General features: G+C 39.5%; 2 protein-coding genes and 1 long non-coding RNA gene across 13 annotated transcripts in view; 2 read left to right on the top strand and 1 right to left on the bottom strand.

Moving 5' to 3' along the window:
* The window catches only part of sec31a (SEC31 homolog A, COPII coat complex component), a 32,555-nt gene extending 29,944 nt beyond the window's left edge, over nucleotides 1-2,611 (top strand). For all 9 annotated transcript variants that reach the window (XM_085168582.1, XM_085168580.1, XM_085168584.1 and 6 more), the window contains 3 exons: nucleotides 609-728; nucleotides 815-886; nucleotides 1,413-2,611. In XM_085168582.1, the coding sequence (XP_085024708.1) occupies nucleotides 609-728; nucleotides 815-886; nucleotides 1,413-1,592 (372 nt within the window). In that variant the 3' untranslated portion in view covers nucleotides 1,593-2,611. The remainder of the gene's footprint in view (nucleotides 1-608; nucleotides 729-814; nucleotides 887-1,412) is intronic.
* Nucleotides 2,612-2,991: 380 nt separating this feature from the next.
* Nucleotides 2,992-10,099, top strand: tmem150c (transmembrane protein 150C). 2 transcript variants are annotated; one of them, XM_085168605.1, is made up of 8 exons: nucleotides 3,563-4,540; nucleotides 5,636-5,750; nucleotides 6,907-6,960; nucleotides 7,039-7,074; nucleotides 7,172-7,239; nucleotides 7,477-7,604; nucleotides 7,718-7,895; nucleotides 9,029-10,099. In XM_085168605.1, the coding sequence occupies exons 2-8, from the start codon at nucleotides 5,677-5,679 to the stop codon at nucleotides 9,214-9,216; spliced, it is 726 nt and encodes a 241-aa protein (XP_085024731.1). In that variant the 5' UTR covers nucleotides 3,563-4,540; nucleotides 5,636-5,676; the 3' UTR covers nucleotides 9,217-10,099. The 2 variants fall into 2 exon arrangements, with proteins under 2 accessions (XP_085024732.1, XP_085024731.1); XM_085168606.1 differs by lacking the exon at nucleotides 6,907-6,960 and having other exon boundaries at nucleotides 2,992-4,540.
* A 1,171-nt stretch (nucleotides 10,100-11,270) lies between these two features.
* On the bottom strand, nucleotides 11,271-14,240 carry LOC146513907 (uncharacterized). Of its 2 annotated transcripts, XR_014875377.1 has the most exons (4): nucleotides 13,392-14,240; nucleotides 11,826-13,142; nucleotides 11,589-11,716; nucleotides 11,271-11,384 (listed from the first exon to the last, which is right to left on the bottom strand). It is a non-coding gene; the product is annotated as an uncharacterized LOC146513907 (long non-coding RNA). The 2 variants fall into 2 exon arrangements; XR_014875376.1 differs by lacking the exon at nucleotides 11,271-11,384 and having other exon boundaries at nucleotides 11,446-11,716.
* Nucleotides 14,241-15,277: the final 1,037 nt, after the last annotated feature.

The raw sequence follows: 15,277 nt of genomic DNA, 5'->3' as shown, positions 1-15,277 counted from the left end.
TTAATATATTATCATGCTTTTTACAACTACATGAATGTACTATTGTTGTGTGATTTATTACTTTTACTGAAGGTTATTCGCCATACCAATAGCAACTAGATTTTTAAATCTTAATATAAAATGGGTAACAGTAGGGTGGACATTAGGTAAGGCTGCACTTTTTTCAGCGATCTTCTGCGCGTGTATTAGACAGGACCGCGGCTCCGAACCGTAAAGGCATAAAACCGTAAAGGGACCTCTGGCTAATACGTCGGGCTCGTAACCGAAAACTAGCTTTACTTTGTTGTCTGGGTCAACTTTGTATATATATATTATATATTTACATGCTTCCATCTCCCGTTTCTGGTGGGTGACATCTCTTACTTTTCGACTCCCTCGCGCTCACAGACATATAACAGGTATGGCAGTCCATTCTCCCTGCAGCACGAACTACACTGCCCATGAGGCTACATTCTTTAGGGCGATGCCTGTAACACTCTGCCTATTGCCTTCATATTAAATCATTTTTGTGAATAATTTTTTGAAATGTATTCTTTTAATGATGAATGATTCACATTTTTATATTTTTGGTAAATACTAGTTAACACGACTCTTACCTTACCCTTCAGCCTCTGCAGTCCATCCCTGCTGAGAAGATCATGAAGAAACCCATACCTGATGAGCACCTCGTCCTAAAGACCACATTCGAGGGGCTGATCCAGAAATGCTTGGCTGTAGCTACTGACCCTGTGAGTCTATGTAATGAAATTAACAGTGCAGTTCAACAAAGTGAGCCCTTAGATGAGTAACTGAGTTTTCTTTGATCTTTTCACAGCAAACTAAGAGGAAGCTTGATGACGCAAACAAACGTTTGGAGGCACTCTATGACAAACTCAGAGAGCAGACAGTGAGTATCCAGCACACCACTGCGGAGGTCAACAGTGAATCCTGCCTTTAACAAGAGTGTGAAATGGTTGTTTGATCTGTAAAATGTAAAGAAAATAGTGAAAAGCCTAAAATCATTTTCTGTATTTAAATTTAGTCATCATAGGGTTAGTGTGATACTCCATGCACACATCTGCAAGTGCCTTGATATGCTGTGAATTTACAATGTGCACATTTCTCTAAGCAGACTAGAAACATAATGAGAACCACTTAGTGGTGAAAGTAAATTCTGATGTTTTGACCAATAGTCAAAACATGAAGAAATTTGACCTCCGGAATTTAAACAACTCAGCAGATTTTCACATGAGAAGCTCCTTCTAAAAAGAGGTGTTTCATGTTTAAAGAAATAAACATATTATAAAATGTAGTCTCAGTCAAAAATTCATGCCATCAACTGCCTTATAATGACTGTTTCCCAATTGGTGTTTTGCATTGATTTGCTACAGTTGGCCATTCTACTGACATAACTCTGCTGTTCCTCTGTGCAGCTCTCCCCTGCCATTGTAGGAGGACTGCACAACATAGCCAGGAGCATAGAGTCCCGATCCTACACAGAGGGCATCAACATCCACACCCACATAGTGAGCAACAGCAACTTCAGCGAGACTTCAGCGTTCATGCCTGTACTCAAGGTGGTGCTGACGCAAGCCAACAAACTCGGGATCTGATGAGGCTGAAAGTGCCAGCAGCTCATTTGAGTGCTGGACCACAGGTGGAGAGAGGCCGGACATGGGTCGATCTGAGTATTAAAAAATAGTTTCACGGGAAGCTTGTTCAATGCAAGCAATGAAGAATTATGTATGAAAATACTGTTAAATTCTTCTTTGTGCCATTCACGTTTGTCAAACAGAAGCCATGCTGTCAGTTGCACTCAGTGGTGAAAGTAAATTCTGAGCCAGTTAAGGGGCTACCTATCGACTGGCTGACAAGCAGACACTAAGCATTTATTTTTAAATCAGTCAACAATTAATACACAAATGTGAAAGATATGAATCAGGAATAAAAACTGGATAAAGCAAAATAAAGATAATGAATTTTAAGGGCATTCCAGTCTGTTGATAATCAGTGAATTGTGTATTAATGGCAGACTCCTGATGCATGCTGTTGGCTCAAAATTTATGCAGCTGTATCGGCCTGTTCATCTTTAAAGTCTTTGAACTTTTGTGCACTACACTAATGCATATATACCTTTAATTCATAAATATATCTAAATTTTTCTCAGAAGTACAAAGTAACACTTTAGTTGTACATACAAATGCATCATTACTTGCATGCATTTTGCAGTTTACCTGCAAATAAGATTGCAGATATAATCACTCATTTTACCAGATAGAACATGAATTTGTTAAAATCATGGCATTATAGTGACAGTTAGGGTTAAAGCAATACTACGTGTCACATGTATTTAGAGTAAAATCAGTCCGTATCAAATGCCAGTTATTTTTAATGCATCTACTATGACTTTTGTTTAAACTTTAAACCCTTTTTTCTGCTTTCACTGACTTACTTTCACCACTAGTGTTACTACATACAACACATTGGACCAAGATACAGTCAGTGTGTGGGATATTTCAGTGCAGAGCAGTGTAATCCCAGGTGTTGAGGACATTGATGTTTTACTTCTTTTGTTTGTTTGTTTTTCAGTGTAATAATAAAGCTCAGCAGAGTGCAATGGACCTTTCAAAAACAGGCTGTGCTTTTATTGAGTTTTTAAGTATGCATGCATAAACAAATGCTAGCAATCGCCTTCCCTGGCATTGGAATTAATTACCTGCTAATTAATCAGACCTCAAAGGAAACTGGAGGAGACTTGTACTTGATTTTCATTCCAACTTTGATGAGGGCTGAAGTCTGAGTGGTCAAGCTCACGTTTATGTTGTTGATAAAACGAAAACAAGTCTTTGTTTTTGATTGACGACATGCAATATTTTCAATAAATAGTATTTATTTACAGTTTGCATTGTTTTTTATTTTGTTTGTGAAATGCACACTTCGGGCCCCTTATTACCAACTATCTTTTAAACATCACAGCCTAGCTGAGTATTGTTACTAAAAATATTCATTTCTTTATGCCCACAGTGTACTGATCTTTACATTATACTGCCGGTGCCATGTCACAAAGCTCAAATCATCTCAAACAGTTTAAGACAAGCTGCAGAACACAGGTCATTCTTAAATGTCCTCCATACAATGTGGAAAAGACTTTCATGATAATACACCAAACTTTATTTATTTATTCACAAAAGGCTTATCCAGTCCAAAAAAACAATAAGAGCTCAAATAAAAAAAATAAAAAATAATAACACTGCTGAGTGCAATTTTAGCTGTATAAACTGACACAATTACAATCAATAAGAAAACTCTCTTGTCTCTCCAACAGGGTAATAAAGAACACGTTATTGTTCACACACTGTTTACATTCATTTAAAGCCAGAGCATGCAATACTTAAATGATAAACGATTAGGCGTTAAATGAGGGAATTCCATCAGCTTAAATAGCAAGTAGCTCAGATCATTTCCAACAGGTAAGTTTGTTATCGCCAGGTGTGCTGACAGCAGAAGCAGGAAACGGAGCAAGGACCCACCTCTGCAACAGAGGTGTGGTTAACCACACACACACACACACACACACACACACATACACACACAGGGGAAGCTGGAAGGAAAATGAAGAGGAGGCAGGGACAGAGTGAGCAGCACAGAGACTGCAGGACCACGACAGTATCCCCCTCTTAACTGGAGCATGATCCACCTGGCTTGTCAAGCTGTTTCGGGTGAAATTCTTCTGTCCAGGAGAGCAGACATTGGATTCCGTGATTCCTGATCTTTCCTCACGAACATACTGTTCCCAGTCCTAAGTAGAAAGTCTTTTTTTTTTTTTACCAAGAAGCTGGGAGCTAGAGTCTGATGATGGTCAGCAAGGTTCTTTGTCCTGAGGAGGGTGGTCCAAGGGGCCTTCCAGATGCATAGACAGCGACAGAACTCTCACCTCCGAGAGAACAAAGGAGGTTGATTGCCCAGTTCATTTAGTCTGCCTGTTAGTCTACAGATGGAAGCCAAATAATAGACTAACCTGGACCGTGATGCAGACAGACAGAAAGCTCTCGAGGTTGGTGAGTATTCGGGAGTCCGTACCAAACAGCATGAAGTTAGTAATTCAATTTAAACTTGTCAAAAAAATAAAGTGAGCGCTTGGACCAAAATCAACATGATGAAACAAACTAATAATGTCAGAAAGATGAATCTGATGTGCACTTTTTTATTTTAGTCCTTCACCACTCCTATCCACCAGAGGGCGGTGGATGTAGTACAACCAGTCTGTGCTGGCCTAGGTAACGCCCTTCTTCCCTTCTTCGCGGCTCTTGTGGCTCACTGACGGACAAACAACAGCACAGACGCCCACAGACTGTAGAAAACAGTAAATGCCTCAGACCGGTTGTACCACATACTTTGCACACTGCCCCCATGCGACAGCAGGGCGCTCTGCGGGCACACAGACAGCACCGCCGGCGGACAGTCCCGGGACTGCCAGCGGACTGTGAACACGATATACCTGCGGGACCATCAAGTCCGCTCCTCGGAGCGCTGTTTCGGGGATTATCCGCCACAGAGACAGGTATGCTCCACAATTTGATATGCGCTAACCGATCAGAACAGCCTGCTATCTGCTTGTAATGTTTGTGTGCAGATGTCCTCCTAACTCTATCTGACAGTACTACACAACTCGCTTCCTGACGGTCCTAAAATACGTATACAGTGTTTCTTCTTCTGTCTTCCCACTGAGAGACACGTCGCAAGGAAAAGGGAGATTTAAGAATTTAGAAATAGTTAAAATGACTTCTTCATCGCCTTCCTCGTGAATATAAAAGTATACTTTACATGTCTCAAACAACCCTGGTCACAAACCAGTTGCACATTTACTACAAGGAAATTAAAATGAGATCCTACGGATTTAAGTCACTGTGTCTGAAAGTCTGATTCCAAATAACTTGTTATTGTCCTCATAAGATTTTCCAAAAAAGATGACCTAACCCCGACCAACAGTCGTGTGTGGGTCAGGGATTCGTGAAGTCCAATTGTGCTCTTTCCAGCGCTCGCTCACATGTCACACACATTTAAGGTTTAGATCTACTATGTAAATTTAAGATTCATTTTGATGTTAAACATTTGTAAATGCTTTGAAAAATATAACACCACATTTTTTTAAAATGTTGTTTGGAGCTAAATTTGCTGATATGTCGCTTTAAAGGGTGCATTTGTAGTGCACAAAAGCCTCAGAGCTATATGTATTTATGACAGCATATCATGATTTCCCACACGTCCTGTTAACGGTTTTCCTTGTCCCTCCTGTGTCACCCCATCATAACATAATAATAAACATACTTCCGGTCAGTAGGTCACATGGCAAGGTCCAGCTGTAGATCCTTAATGGAGTTAGCAAAAAAGGTCATTTCAGGAAATCTAATACAAAAGCATTGTTTAGCCAGGCTGGATCTGTAATTTAGCTGCTTCTTCCAGCTTTCAGGTAATACAAGCTAAAGTAAGAAAACGCAAAATTTAATGCAAGAGGTAACTCAGAAGTAGTTCTTGAAAGTATTTCCTGTTGTATCCCTTCTGGACCCTGTTATTGTCTCCACCTGAACGATTTGTCTATTAATCTCCATCTCCTTTACGCTTCAAATATATTAAACAAATACATGTTATCATGCAGACTAACACAGCATCTTCATCTGTGGATTGAGAGAGGGCAAGATGGTGAATTTCAGCCTGTGGGCTCTTCTGCCTCCCATCTACTCTGTTTGTACTGCTGCTGGACTGTTGATGGTGTAAGTTTTGTTCTTTTTAGGAACACATTAACCTCATATATACACTCAGAGAGGTATATGAACAGTTAAAAAGAGCCAAAAAAGCAACAAAGATAACCAGATTAACTGGTTATTATCTGTGTACACTCTGTACTATTCAATTCAATTCAATGAAATTGAATTTTATTTATATAGCGCCAAATCACAACAACAGTCGCCTCAAGGCACTTATACTATACAGATACCCAATAAATGAAAACCATGAAGACACCAAAAAGGATCACTTGCAACACAAAACAGCACTAACACAAATATCTATGTCTGATAAGCAACTTAAAAAACACAATATCAACACAGAGACATAACGACTAGAAAGAAATGTGTAAAATGAGCAACAGGAAGTCAAATATTAGGGACGAATAAGATTAACCAAAGAGAGATTAAAAATGATAAGAAAAACATGTGACACACAAATCAGAAACTAACTCTGACAGCCCAAACCTGCGCCAAGGCAGCTCACTCTCTGGGGAGTATTTACTTTTAACAGAACCGCTTTGTATTTTGGTTTTCTTAGTTCTTTTTAAATGGACTTGAAGAAGTTTGTAGTGCAGTAAAAATGCATTTTGGTTTCAACTTAAAGGAAAGTCAAATATTCTATATGTTGACAATAGACACCACACGTATAAGAGTCATAGTTTTGAAGTTATAAGGCTTTTTGTCACTTTACAACCAATAATTCATTACGTTGACCTTGAAGATCTCGGTGGATGCAAGTCAAATTTCAGTGGATTGTTACCATCGCCCCACCCTACACCTACAAAGTTTTATCAGGATTCATTCAAAACGTTTTGAGCGATCATGTTCCCAGACAGAATGACACGCGTGTGCACACCCAACCTGCTTGGGAGGCTGGGTTATGTTTACCAGTAGGTTACCAGTGAAAGACTACAAGAAAGGGAACAAAAATGGGAAATGAAGATGATAACCAGATGATAAGAGACTATGAACGCTGGCGTCGCATGAAAGTATGTATGTAGACGAGCAGTTCATGATCGAAATATTTCAATCCAGAGTAGTTAAAAAAACAAACAAACACACACACCTCAGTATTGCTTCCACTTTTGTTACAGAATGTTTTATTCATTATGTTTCTTTCTGTGTTGCTGCTTTTAAACAGGTACTTCATAGCTGTTTACAATAAGAACATAACACCGCTGGGTTCAGAATACAGGTTTGAATTCATATATTTTATACCCTGCAGGTATTTCTTTTGATGTATCTCTGGATTCATGCTGTTCATTTGTTTTAGGAGAAGAAATGGCTCCCTTTATCCCCCCTACATCAGGTGTGTGCTGTGCTCTCCGTTTCATATCACATTAACAATAAAAAAACGTTTCATTTAAGAATAGCAAATATGATTTTTCTCCTGCTTCCTGTCTCAGTATTGCAGGCAACTTTCCTCCAGCCAGCTGTGTCTTCAGTGAAGTCATGAACCTAGCAGCATTTGTAGGTAATGGAAACATTGCTCTAGAGCTTTCATTAAAAGACAGCGATGGAGCTCATAAGAAAAAACATATATCAAGCTTTGGATACATAGACAGTATATTAGTTTGCTCTTTTCTTTGATTCAGAACATCTTTCAGCTCATTTTAAAAAAAGAAAGAAAAAGAAATCTTGTTTTTAACCTACTTGCTGTGTGCTGAGAGGTTTGTTTTTAGATCCGTAATGGTTCTTCTCCTGTTTTCAGGGTTTTTTATTGCCGTTTTCAGATACCTGCAGCTGAAGGGCAAAATTGACAAACCTTGGCTGAACATTTCTAGTTTGGTGGTTTTTTCTATTAGCTCCTTTGGAATGACCATTGTAGGGAATTTTCAGGTAGTTACACACAAACATACACACACTCATACATACACCACGTCATCTGGTGGTTAATTTTCAGACTTAATAACTGAAGTCTGGATTTACTGGCTGACTTCTTTTTGTGTTAGTTATTCACTGAGGAAAACATTCACAACATCGGCGCCCTTATGGTGTTTGGACTGGGAACCTTGTTCTGCTGGCTGCAGTCCTATATCACCCTGAGAGTTAACCTGAAGAATGAGGGGAAGATGGCTGCCATCGCTCGATTCCTGTTGTCTGGATCCATCACTCTTTGCATGATACTTTGTATCCTTTTACTTGGTATAAAGAGAAGAATACACTCATTTGAGTGAGATGCCCATTTTTCACATGAAATGCAAAAGAGCAAAAACGCTCCCTTACTGGCATTCAAGAACAAATTACAACTCCAGGTCCCACAGAGTTTTGCACTTTTGTGTAAAAGGTAAATGAAAACAGTATGCAATGATTTGCAAATCTCAGAAACCCATATTCTATTTACAGAAGAACACAGAAACATAGCAAGTGTTTAAGCTCATTTTGACATTTAATGGCAGCGACAGGTCCCAAAAAAAGGGCAACAAGAGGCTGGAAAGGTAAGAGGTACTAAAAAGAAGCAGCTCCAGGAACTTTTGCAACTAATACAGTGAACTGGCAAGTAACATGACTGGGTATACTGTAAGAGGCAGAGATTCTTGGAAGTAAAAACTGGCAGAGATTCAGCAGTCTTTGGAAAAAACTGTCTAAAGTTGTGGAGTATCTTCAGAATAATATTTCTAAACACAAAGTTGCAAAGACTTTGATCTCATCGTCTACATATGTATTATCAGAAAGAAGAAGAAAATAGAGAAATGTCTGTGCATAAGAGGAAAGGCTGAAATTCAGCACTGGATACCCATGCCCTTTAGGCCTTTAAGCAGCACTGCATAAAAAACAGCCATGATTCTGCATTGATAATCGCATGCATGGCCTCAGAAACACTTTCAGGAAGTTTGTTATTGTCTGTGGACAAAGCCGTGCCATCCATAAATGCAGGTAAAAGCTCTGTCGTGCAAAGAAGAAGCCATAAGTGAGAATGATCCGTAAACCCTGCAGACTTTTAAATGGACTGAGGCACTGTCCACTGTTCTGTGGTCAGGGGAATCGAAATTTGAGTCTCATGGACACTACGCTCTCCAGACTAAAGAGAAGTGATATCATCATCATTTAAAAACTGCATGCTGATTCTCTACCTAATAAGGAGCTATAAAAATACTTCCAGACCGTCTCTCTGCTCTTAGTTTGGATGGAGTTTATTTTCTACCCAGCTCAGCAGATGAATAGCACATAATTCTGGTAGAGAACTGTAACAATATAATGCGATGTTCATTTTTCATGTGCTCACACCTTCACTCTCCGAACCCTTAACTCCCTTGACACAGACTTCTCCCTGATGTCTCAACGCCTTCATATGCATGCAAGTCGATGCCAGTGGGCACTCGTCATGATGTTGCTCATCTTCATCAGCACTTTTGCCATCGAGTTTCGTCACAGCAGCTTCAGTATTCTGTGCACAGACAGACCAGGGTATCCCTTCCATCACTCAGGAACCTCTGAAGGGCCTATGTAGCTGCTCAGTGAGCTGTACACAGGCGAATGTATAAGGTCTGATGTTGCATTTACAAGTACATACTTATTACTCAGTTACAGCTCTCTTTCAGGGGCGGATCTAGAGAAATTTTCTTAGGGCGGCATGAGGGTGAAATCAAATGGGGTGGCAAAATTACACGTTACATTCTGTAATACGCATTATATATGGGTGTAATACATCAAATGCAGTAAGTACACACGTTTCATATAAATATACATATTTTCTTTAACCTACATAATTAAATGTTTCAGTTACATAAAAAACATGCAAATTTTGATTTATTGTACTGTATATACTAAATAAGTATGTAGTCCAGTAAGTGTAAAATCCTACACAACATGGGGTGGTTCATTTCCACACACAAGTCTAACGTCAGTTTCACGCTCTTTTTGTTTATTAGAAATACTGTAATCAAATTGTGAAATGCTTAAATTTACACAAAATGCCATAAATCTGCAATGTCTCAAACACCAACATCTCAAAAATATTAAAGATAAAAGGTGAGTGGATGGAATGACCACTACATTAAACAGTTTAAAGGTAATGTTTGTAAAGCACTTGTCATCTGAGAGTGTAATGAACGAAACAAAACCTTAAATAAACACTGCATTCTTGGTGGATTTTAATTGACTTGGTACTAGCAATCATTGCCAGTATGATTATTTGTGTTATTATGTACTCTGTGTGTTAATGTGTTTATCATCTTTTATAGGTTTCCTGTTCATTTTCAGTTATATGAAATACATAAATAAAAAAAATACAGTGAAGTAATAAAACGGATGTTTTTGACAGTATTCATCTTTGCTGAGGCTCCACATAACTGCACTGTAGCACAGCTGTGTACATACAGATGTCACTGTATCTGTAAACCTCAATAATGCGGTCAGGGGATTCTCTGAATGTTCCAACAACCAATAAACACAAAATATAAAAACTTTGAATTGGCCATCATCTTCCAAGGTGGATGGCACTATTCCCTCTATAGCAATTGTAGCAGTGTAGCCATGGGAAGAAAATACAGGCAGAACTACGTAGATCCAGTTTTTCTGTGAAAAACATTGGGCCTCATTCAGTATGTGTATGGAAACATTGTTATCCTGTGATAAAAACACAAGCGCACACAAAATTACAGAAAACCTGTGCAAATTTTGTTCGTACCACTGTTTGTTAGTGACTCTGAATCATCCATATAGTGCCAGGCTTCTACTACTCTTTGCAAAGAAGCAAGCTTACCTCAAGGTGAAGTGGAGAAAGTGATGATAGTGTAAGCCTGCATCATTAAAGCAAGAAAACAGGAGGAGATATGACTAAAGAAACTGAAACAGTCTCACAAGTTAGTGATTCATCTATATTTTAATGAATGAATCTGTTGGTGTTCTACACACAGATTTAGAAGAAATGATGAAGGTCTATAACTGTTAGTAACATTATTATTAATGCTGCTGTTGTAGTTATTATTTGATCATTATTTACATTTCCAAAACACCATGTGCCAAACGATTCTTAGAATTACAATTAAAAAAAAGTTCTGAAAATGGCCATAAGGCTCGTTCTTTCCTGGTTGGCACATCTCTGCAACATTGGTGGTGGAACACAGCACCAGCACTTTATCCTCTGAAAAACAGTGTCGACAAGTTTGCCCAACTGTATGATATGTGTGCGGTTTTTTGGACTTGGAGGCCGCATTTAACTGCATCTCTTAGGGTTGTTTTGTAGCATGAGGCATCATGTCTGTTGTTACAAACTGGGCATTAGTAGAGTTGCAGTGACAGCTTCAGGTTCACATTGTTGGAATGATTCTTTTTATAGTTTTTGAACAGAACTTCTACGTACATACATTGGTGTGAAAAAGTGTTTCAGATCATTGAACAAATTTAAATATTAGACAATGATATCACAACTAAACACAAAATGCAGTTTCTAAACCAAAGTGTTTATTATTTATGTCAAGGTGCATGATGAGAACGGGACCCAAATAACTAACTCGGTAACTCAACGATCCAGCGTTGACTCAAGCTCAGTCAAACAGTTTAGTAACCACTTTGCGAAAGTGATCAGCAGCACCTGGAATCTAGATGGAAGACAGGTGTGGCTGGCTTCAGCGTGGGAAAGACCTTCTGGCCTGATGACACCCATAAACTGGCACACTGGAATACACACATACAGGAGAAGGCAGGGGAGCCAAAACAAAACAGAAAAACATACACACAGGCAGATCGACCGGTGGAGACTGCCAGACGATCACAGTTTAGGAGAGAAAATCCAAACCCTACATCGTAGAGAGAAATTTGAGCTAGACAGCTAAAGCCCTTATGTAGCACTTATGTCACTGTAAGACACACATAAGTTACCAGTTCTAGGTTGCAGGAGTGGTGGAGCACAGCACAGTGAAGAGACCAGAACCGGAAATGTAATTTAATGAGAGACATGGAGAAATTCTTTTGTGTGGTTTCTCTTCTTTTTTCTCCTTTTCTTCTGACTTTTAAAAGCAAAAAGCAGAAAAGCAACAATAAAAGTTAAAATTTAAAGATGTTTTCTAACATTTTGGGGCATTTTAGAGACAACCTTAAACATTACTTATTACTCACCACTTTCTTGATTCTTGCTGATGTCTAAGATGCAGCAGAAGATAATTTACACTTGGCACTGTCTTTATGGATCCTTACTTTATTTTGCACCAATTTACAGTTGGCTCTACAATAGATGTTCTGTTGATGGAATCAATGCCAAAGTCTTAAAACTTAAAGAGTCTTGAGAAAATAAGTTCTCCAGGGAAGGCTTCAGTTTCCTTGGTGGAGTGGGGCTCCTGCTCTCTTCCTCTGTAGCCTCTCTCTTTGCACCCTGTCCAAACGTCTTTAGAACATTTGGTCAGTTCCTCCGGTCTGTATTCAGTGCATAAATATCCACCTTGTCTGGAAGTACAGGAGTCAGGATCTGAGAATGTAAGTGGCACCCTGCAGGCAGCACCATCATACCAGCTGGAAATGGAGTGGTGTTCTCCCTCTGACTTTTCAGCACAGCAGTAAAAGTTGTCGTCATCTGCTCTGAGTGAAACAATTCCCTGACTGCAATATGAGGAAACTCCTTGGACCCCGTAACCAGATCATGGTAAAGGGAGAGGATTTGATTGTTTATAGAGTCCAAATGGCTGCTGCTTAAAGGCTGGTTCCTCAAATTTGTGACGACCATCTGACGTAGACTGACTGGACTCACCAGCTCAGCTATGAGAAATAAAAATGTCATCCATGTTAATCATGACATAATCAGATAAATTAAGGATTTAAATGTCAAGACATGGCTTTAGTTCATCATATGCTATTTCCACAAACAGGCAATGAGAGGCCCACAGCAGAACTCATTCTTTATAAAACCCTTACAGGCTGTACACTCTAGATTAAAGTACCCCCTCCTAAAAATGCTTAAATGTGTTAATGTCATTGTCATTATACTGAATTTAGTTCTATTAAGTTATTTAACTGTATTTAGGAAAAACCAAACAGAACTTTGCAGCTCCAACTTGACTTAAATTAGTGTGGCAATCACTTGATTTTATTTCACTTAATTTGCTTTAACTGGTATAACCGTAGTAGTTTTCCTTCCTCTTTATTGGGTTTATCAGTTTTCACTAAAGAGCAAATAAGTAGGAAAAGTGGTTCCATTTCACTTTCACATTAATAAGATGGTGATTTTCTATGCTGTGTTAATATCATCAAATCTTATTTAAAGAGCAAACCAACAACAAATGGACTCTGTAGCAGAAAGGAACTACACATACCAGGTTTTGGAGAAACAGAAAATACTTACATATGGTACACAACCCTTATAACATCTCTCATTTTCCCCTCTTTCATGCCAATCTTTGTTACATTCTCCATTTGTCACAGCAGGGTAGCCAGTACAACAGGCTGGAATGCAGACAGAGGTGGAGGCTGAGTGATTTTCCCCAAAACTGAATATTTGTTTATAAAAATAAATAAAAATTAAAACAACAAAATATAGCTATATGTGATTCTAGTGATGTCAATTATGGTACAGTGCAGGAAGGGGATTAGGATACAAGGTGCTGGGGTCAGAGGCTCTGTAACAGAGACAGGTATCAGGTGGGCTTCAGGAGGTAAGACAAGTAAACAGGTGGAAACAAGTTTCTGCCTTACTTGTGAGCAGGTCGGAGGAAGCGTGGGGGGAAACTGCCAGCGGGTTCGGAGTGAGTGTCCATTTGGCTGTGATCCAGAGAGTCCAGAGTTCCACAGTGTTCCAAGACCAGAGGTGACAGCAGGGGGGAGGGGGGCAGGCAGGCAGGTGGAGCAGGTTATCTGAATGACGGAGTGACCAGCAATGAAAAGGTAGGTGAGGAACTGCACAGATGAGTGAATGGTCTGAGAGGTACTTTGACACAAGAAACGATAAGTTAACGCAATAAGAATGAATAACGTTAAGTACGCAAATTGAAGGCCCAGCACTAACTAATGTTAGAAGACATTCTGGTGAAGACATTCTGGTGAAGACTCACTGAGAGCGCTGGTCTTAAATACCGCCAGCTGAATTGCCAACAGGTGTGGAGAATAGTTGGGCTAATATGGCTCCACATGGGGGTGGATACCTAGAGCTGCTGGAGAAACACTGCAACTCACCCAGACATGATGCCATTTTAATTTTTCCCCCTTCCCTGACTGACATAAAACAAAAACCTCATATGAACAATTTGAAAGTCTTCTAAAACATATTCAGACATAGTTTCCAAAGACCATTAGTAGCTCAATGTCTGGATCCAAAACATTCCAGTTCTGTTGATGGTTGCGGACAAAAACCCCTTGTTCCAAGTGTTCTGCAGTTCCATTTCAAGGTTACACTAAACAGTCTTTCAGTGCTCCTCTGTTTTCTTGCAATTTCTTGTCTGAACTCAAGTAGCTCAACTGTAGCTCAAGACCAGTGAGTAAATGAGGCCAAACAAAATGGCAACTGGATTTGCAATGTTACCAAGGTCATGGAGCACTTCAACACTTTCAATGATTAGCCTAGACCTTCCCAAAGCTAGCACGGGCCGCCCACAGAAACGCAAAGCAGGAGATGAAGCATCGCTGAATATGTTTCCAAACCAACTTCATTCTAAGCCAAAGACTAGAAAATATGGTGAAGCAAATCTTCCCTTTGGCTTCACCTGCACAAGTGCTGAGGTAGGTCTCCCTGCAGAATTGGTTTTCCCTTCGTAGGGAGCAGCGCTGGGCTGTTTAAATCACGGACAAACAGTATCCCACAGTTGTTTATGTTTTTAAACCCATTTTGCACAGAGAGGCATTTTTTTGAAAAATGTATTGATAGCAATGTTGAATATTATTACACATGAAAAAAAAATACACGTAAAATAATCACATCGTGACGCCTCTGCCTTTCTAAATGGAGGGACAGTAATTGCGTGTATATGTAAGCGTGTAAAACCTGAAGATTAACAGTATTTTGTCTCTATCTGCCATTCTGCAATTCATCTCATGTAAAAAAGTAACGTGCGCACAGCGTTACGTGAAAAAGGCACATACCTTTTACGTTGCATGACCAACTCTGTATTCCTTGTCCACACATAAATGCAAAAAAGCTTTAAAAAATTGCAGTTTTCGGTGATTCGAAACGCCGTTTACGTGGACGAAACAGCTGCGTTTTCAAAAATACCCGTGTAGGTGCGGACGTAACGTAAAAGAGTTAGTAGTTTATTTTATTACTACCTGTAATTTATTGCAGATTACTTGTATTTGCTTAATTGTTTACTAAATGTTTGAGGTGTGAAATAAACCGCAAAGGAGCAAAATATGGGTGTGTGTGGTTGGAGGATGTGTTTGTGCGTGTGCGGTGCGCGTGCGTGAGCGCGTGCACGCGCGAGAAGGGTGGGAGGGCACGAACATTTTTCTTGTAAAATAAGGGGGGCCCAGCAAAAAAAGTTTGGGAACCACTGGATTAGCCCAACATTTTCAAGTTTGTCTGTGGGTTCTGGACCTGGTGCATTCCCTAATGGTTGTTCTCAAAATAAAAAGAAATTAATTTTTAGCCA

This window comes from Neolamprologus multifasciatus, chromosome 7 (assembly GCF_963576455.1).
Source record: "Neolamprologus multifasciatus chromosome 7, fNeoMul1.2, whole genome shotgun sequence".
Taxonomy (NCBI): Eukaryota; Metazoa; Chordata; class Actinopteri; order Cichliformes; family Cichlidae; genus Neolamprologus; species Neolamprologus multifasciatus.
The sequence above is the reverse complement of the archived record's forward strand: the minus strand, read 5'-3'. Positions and strand labels throughout refer to the sequence as shown.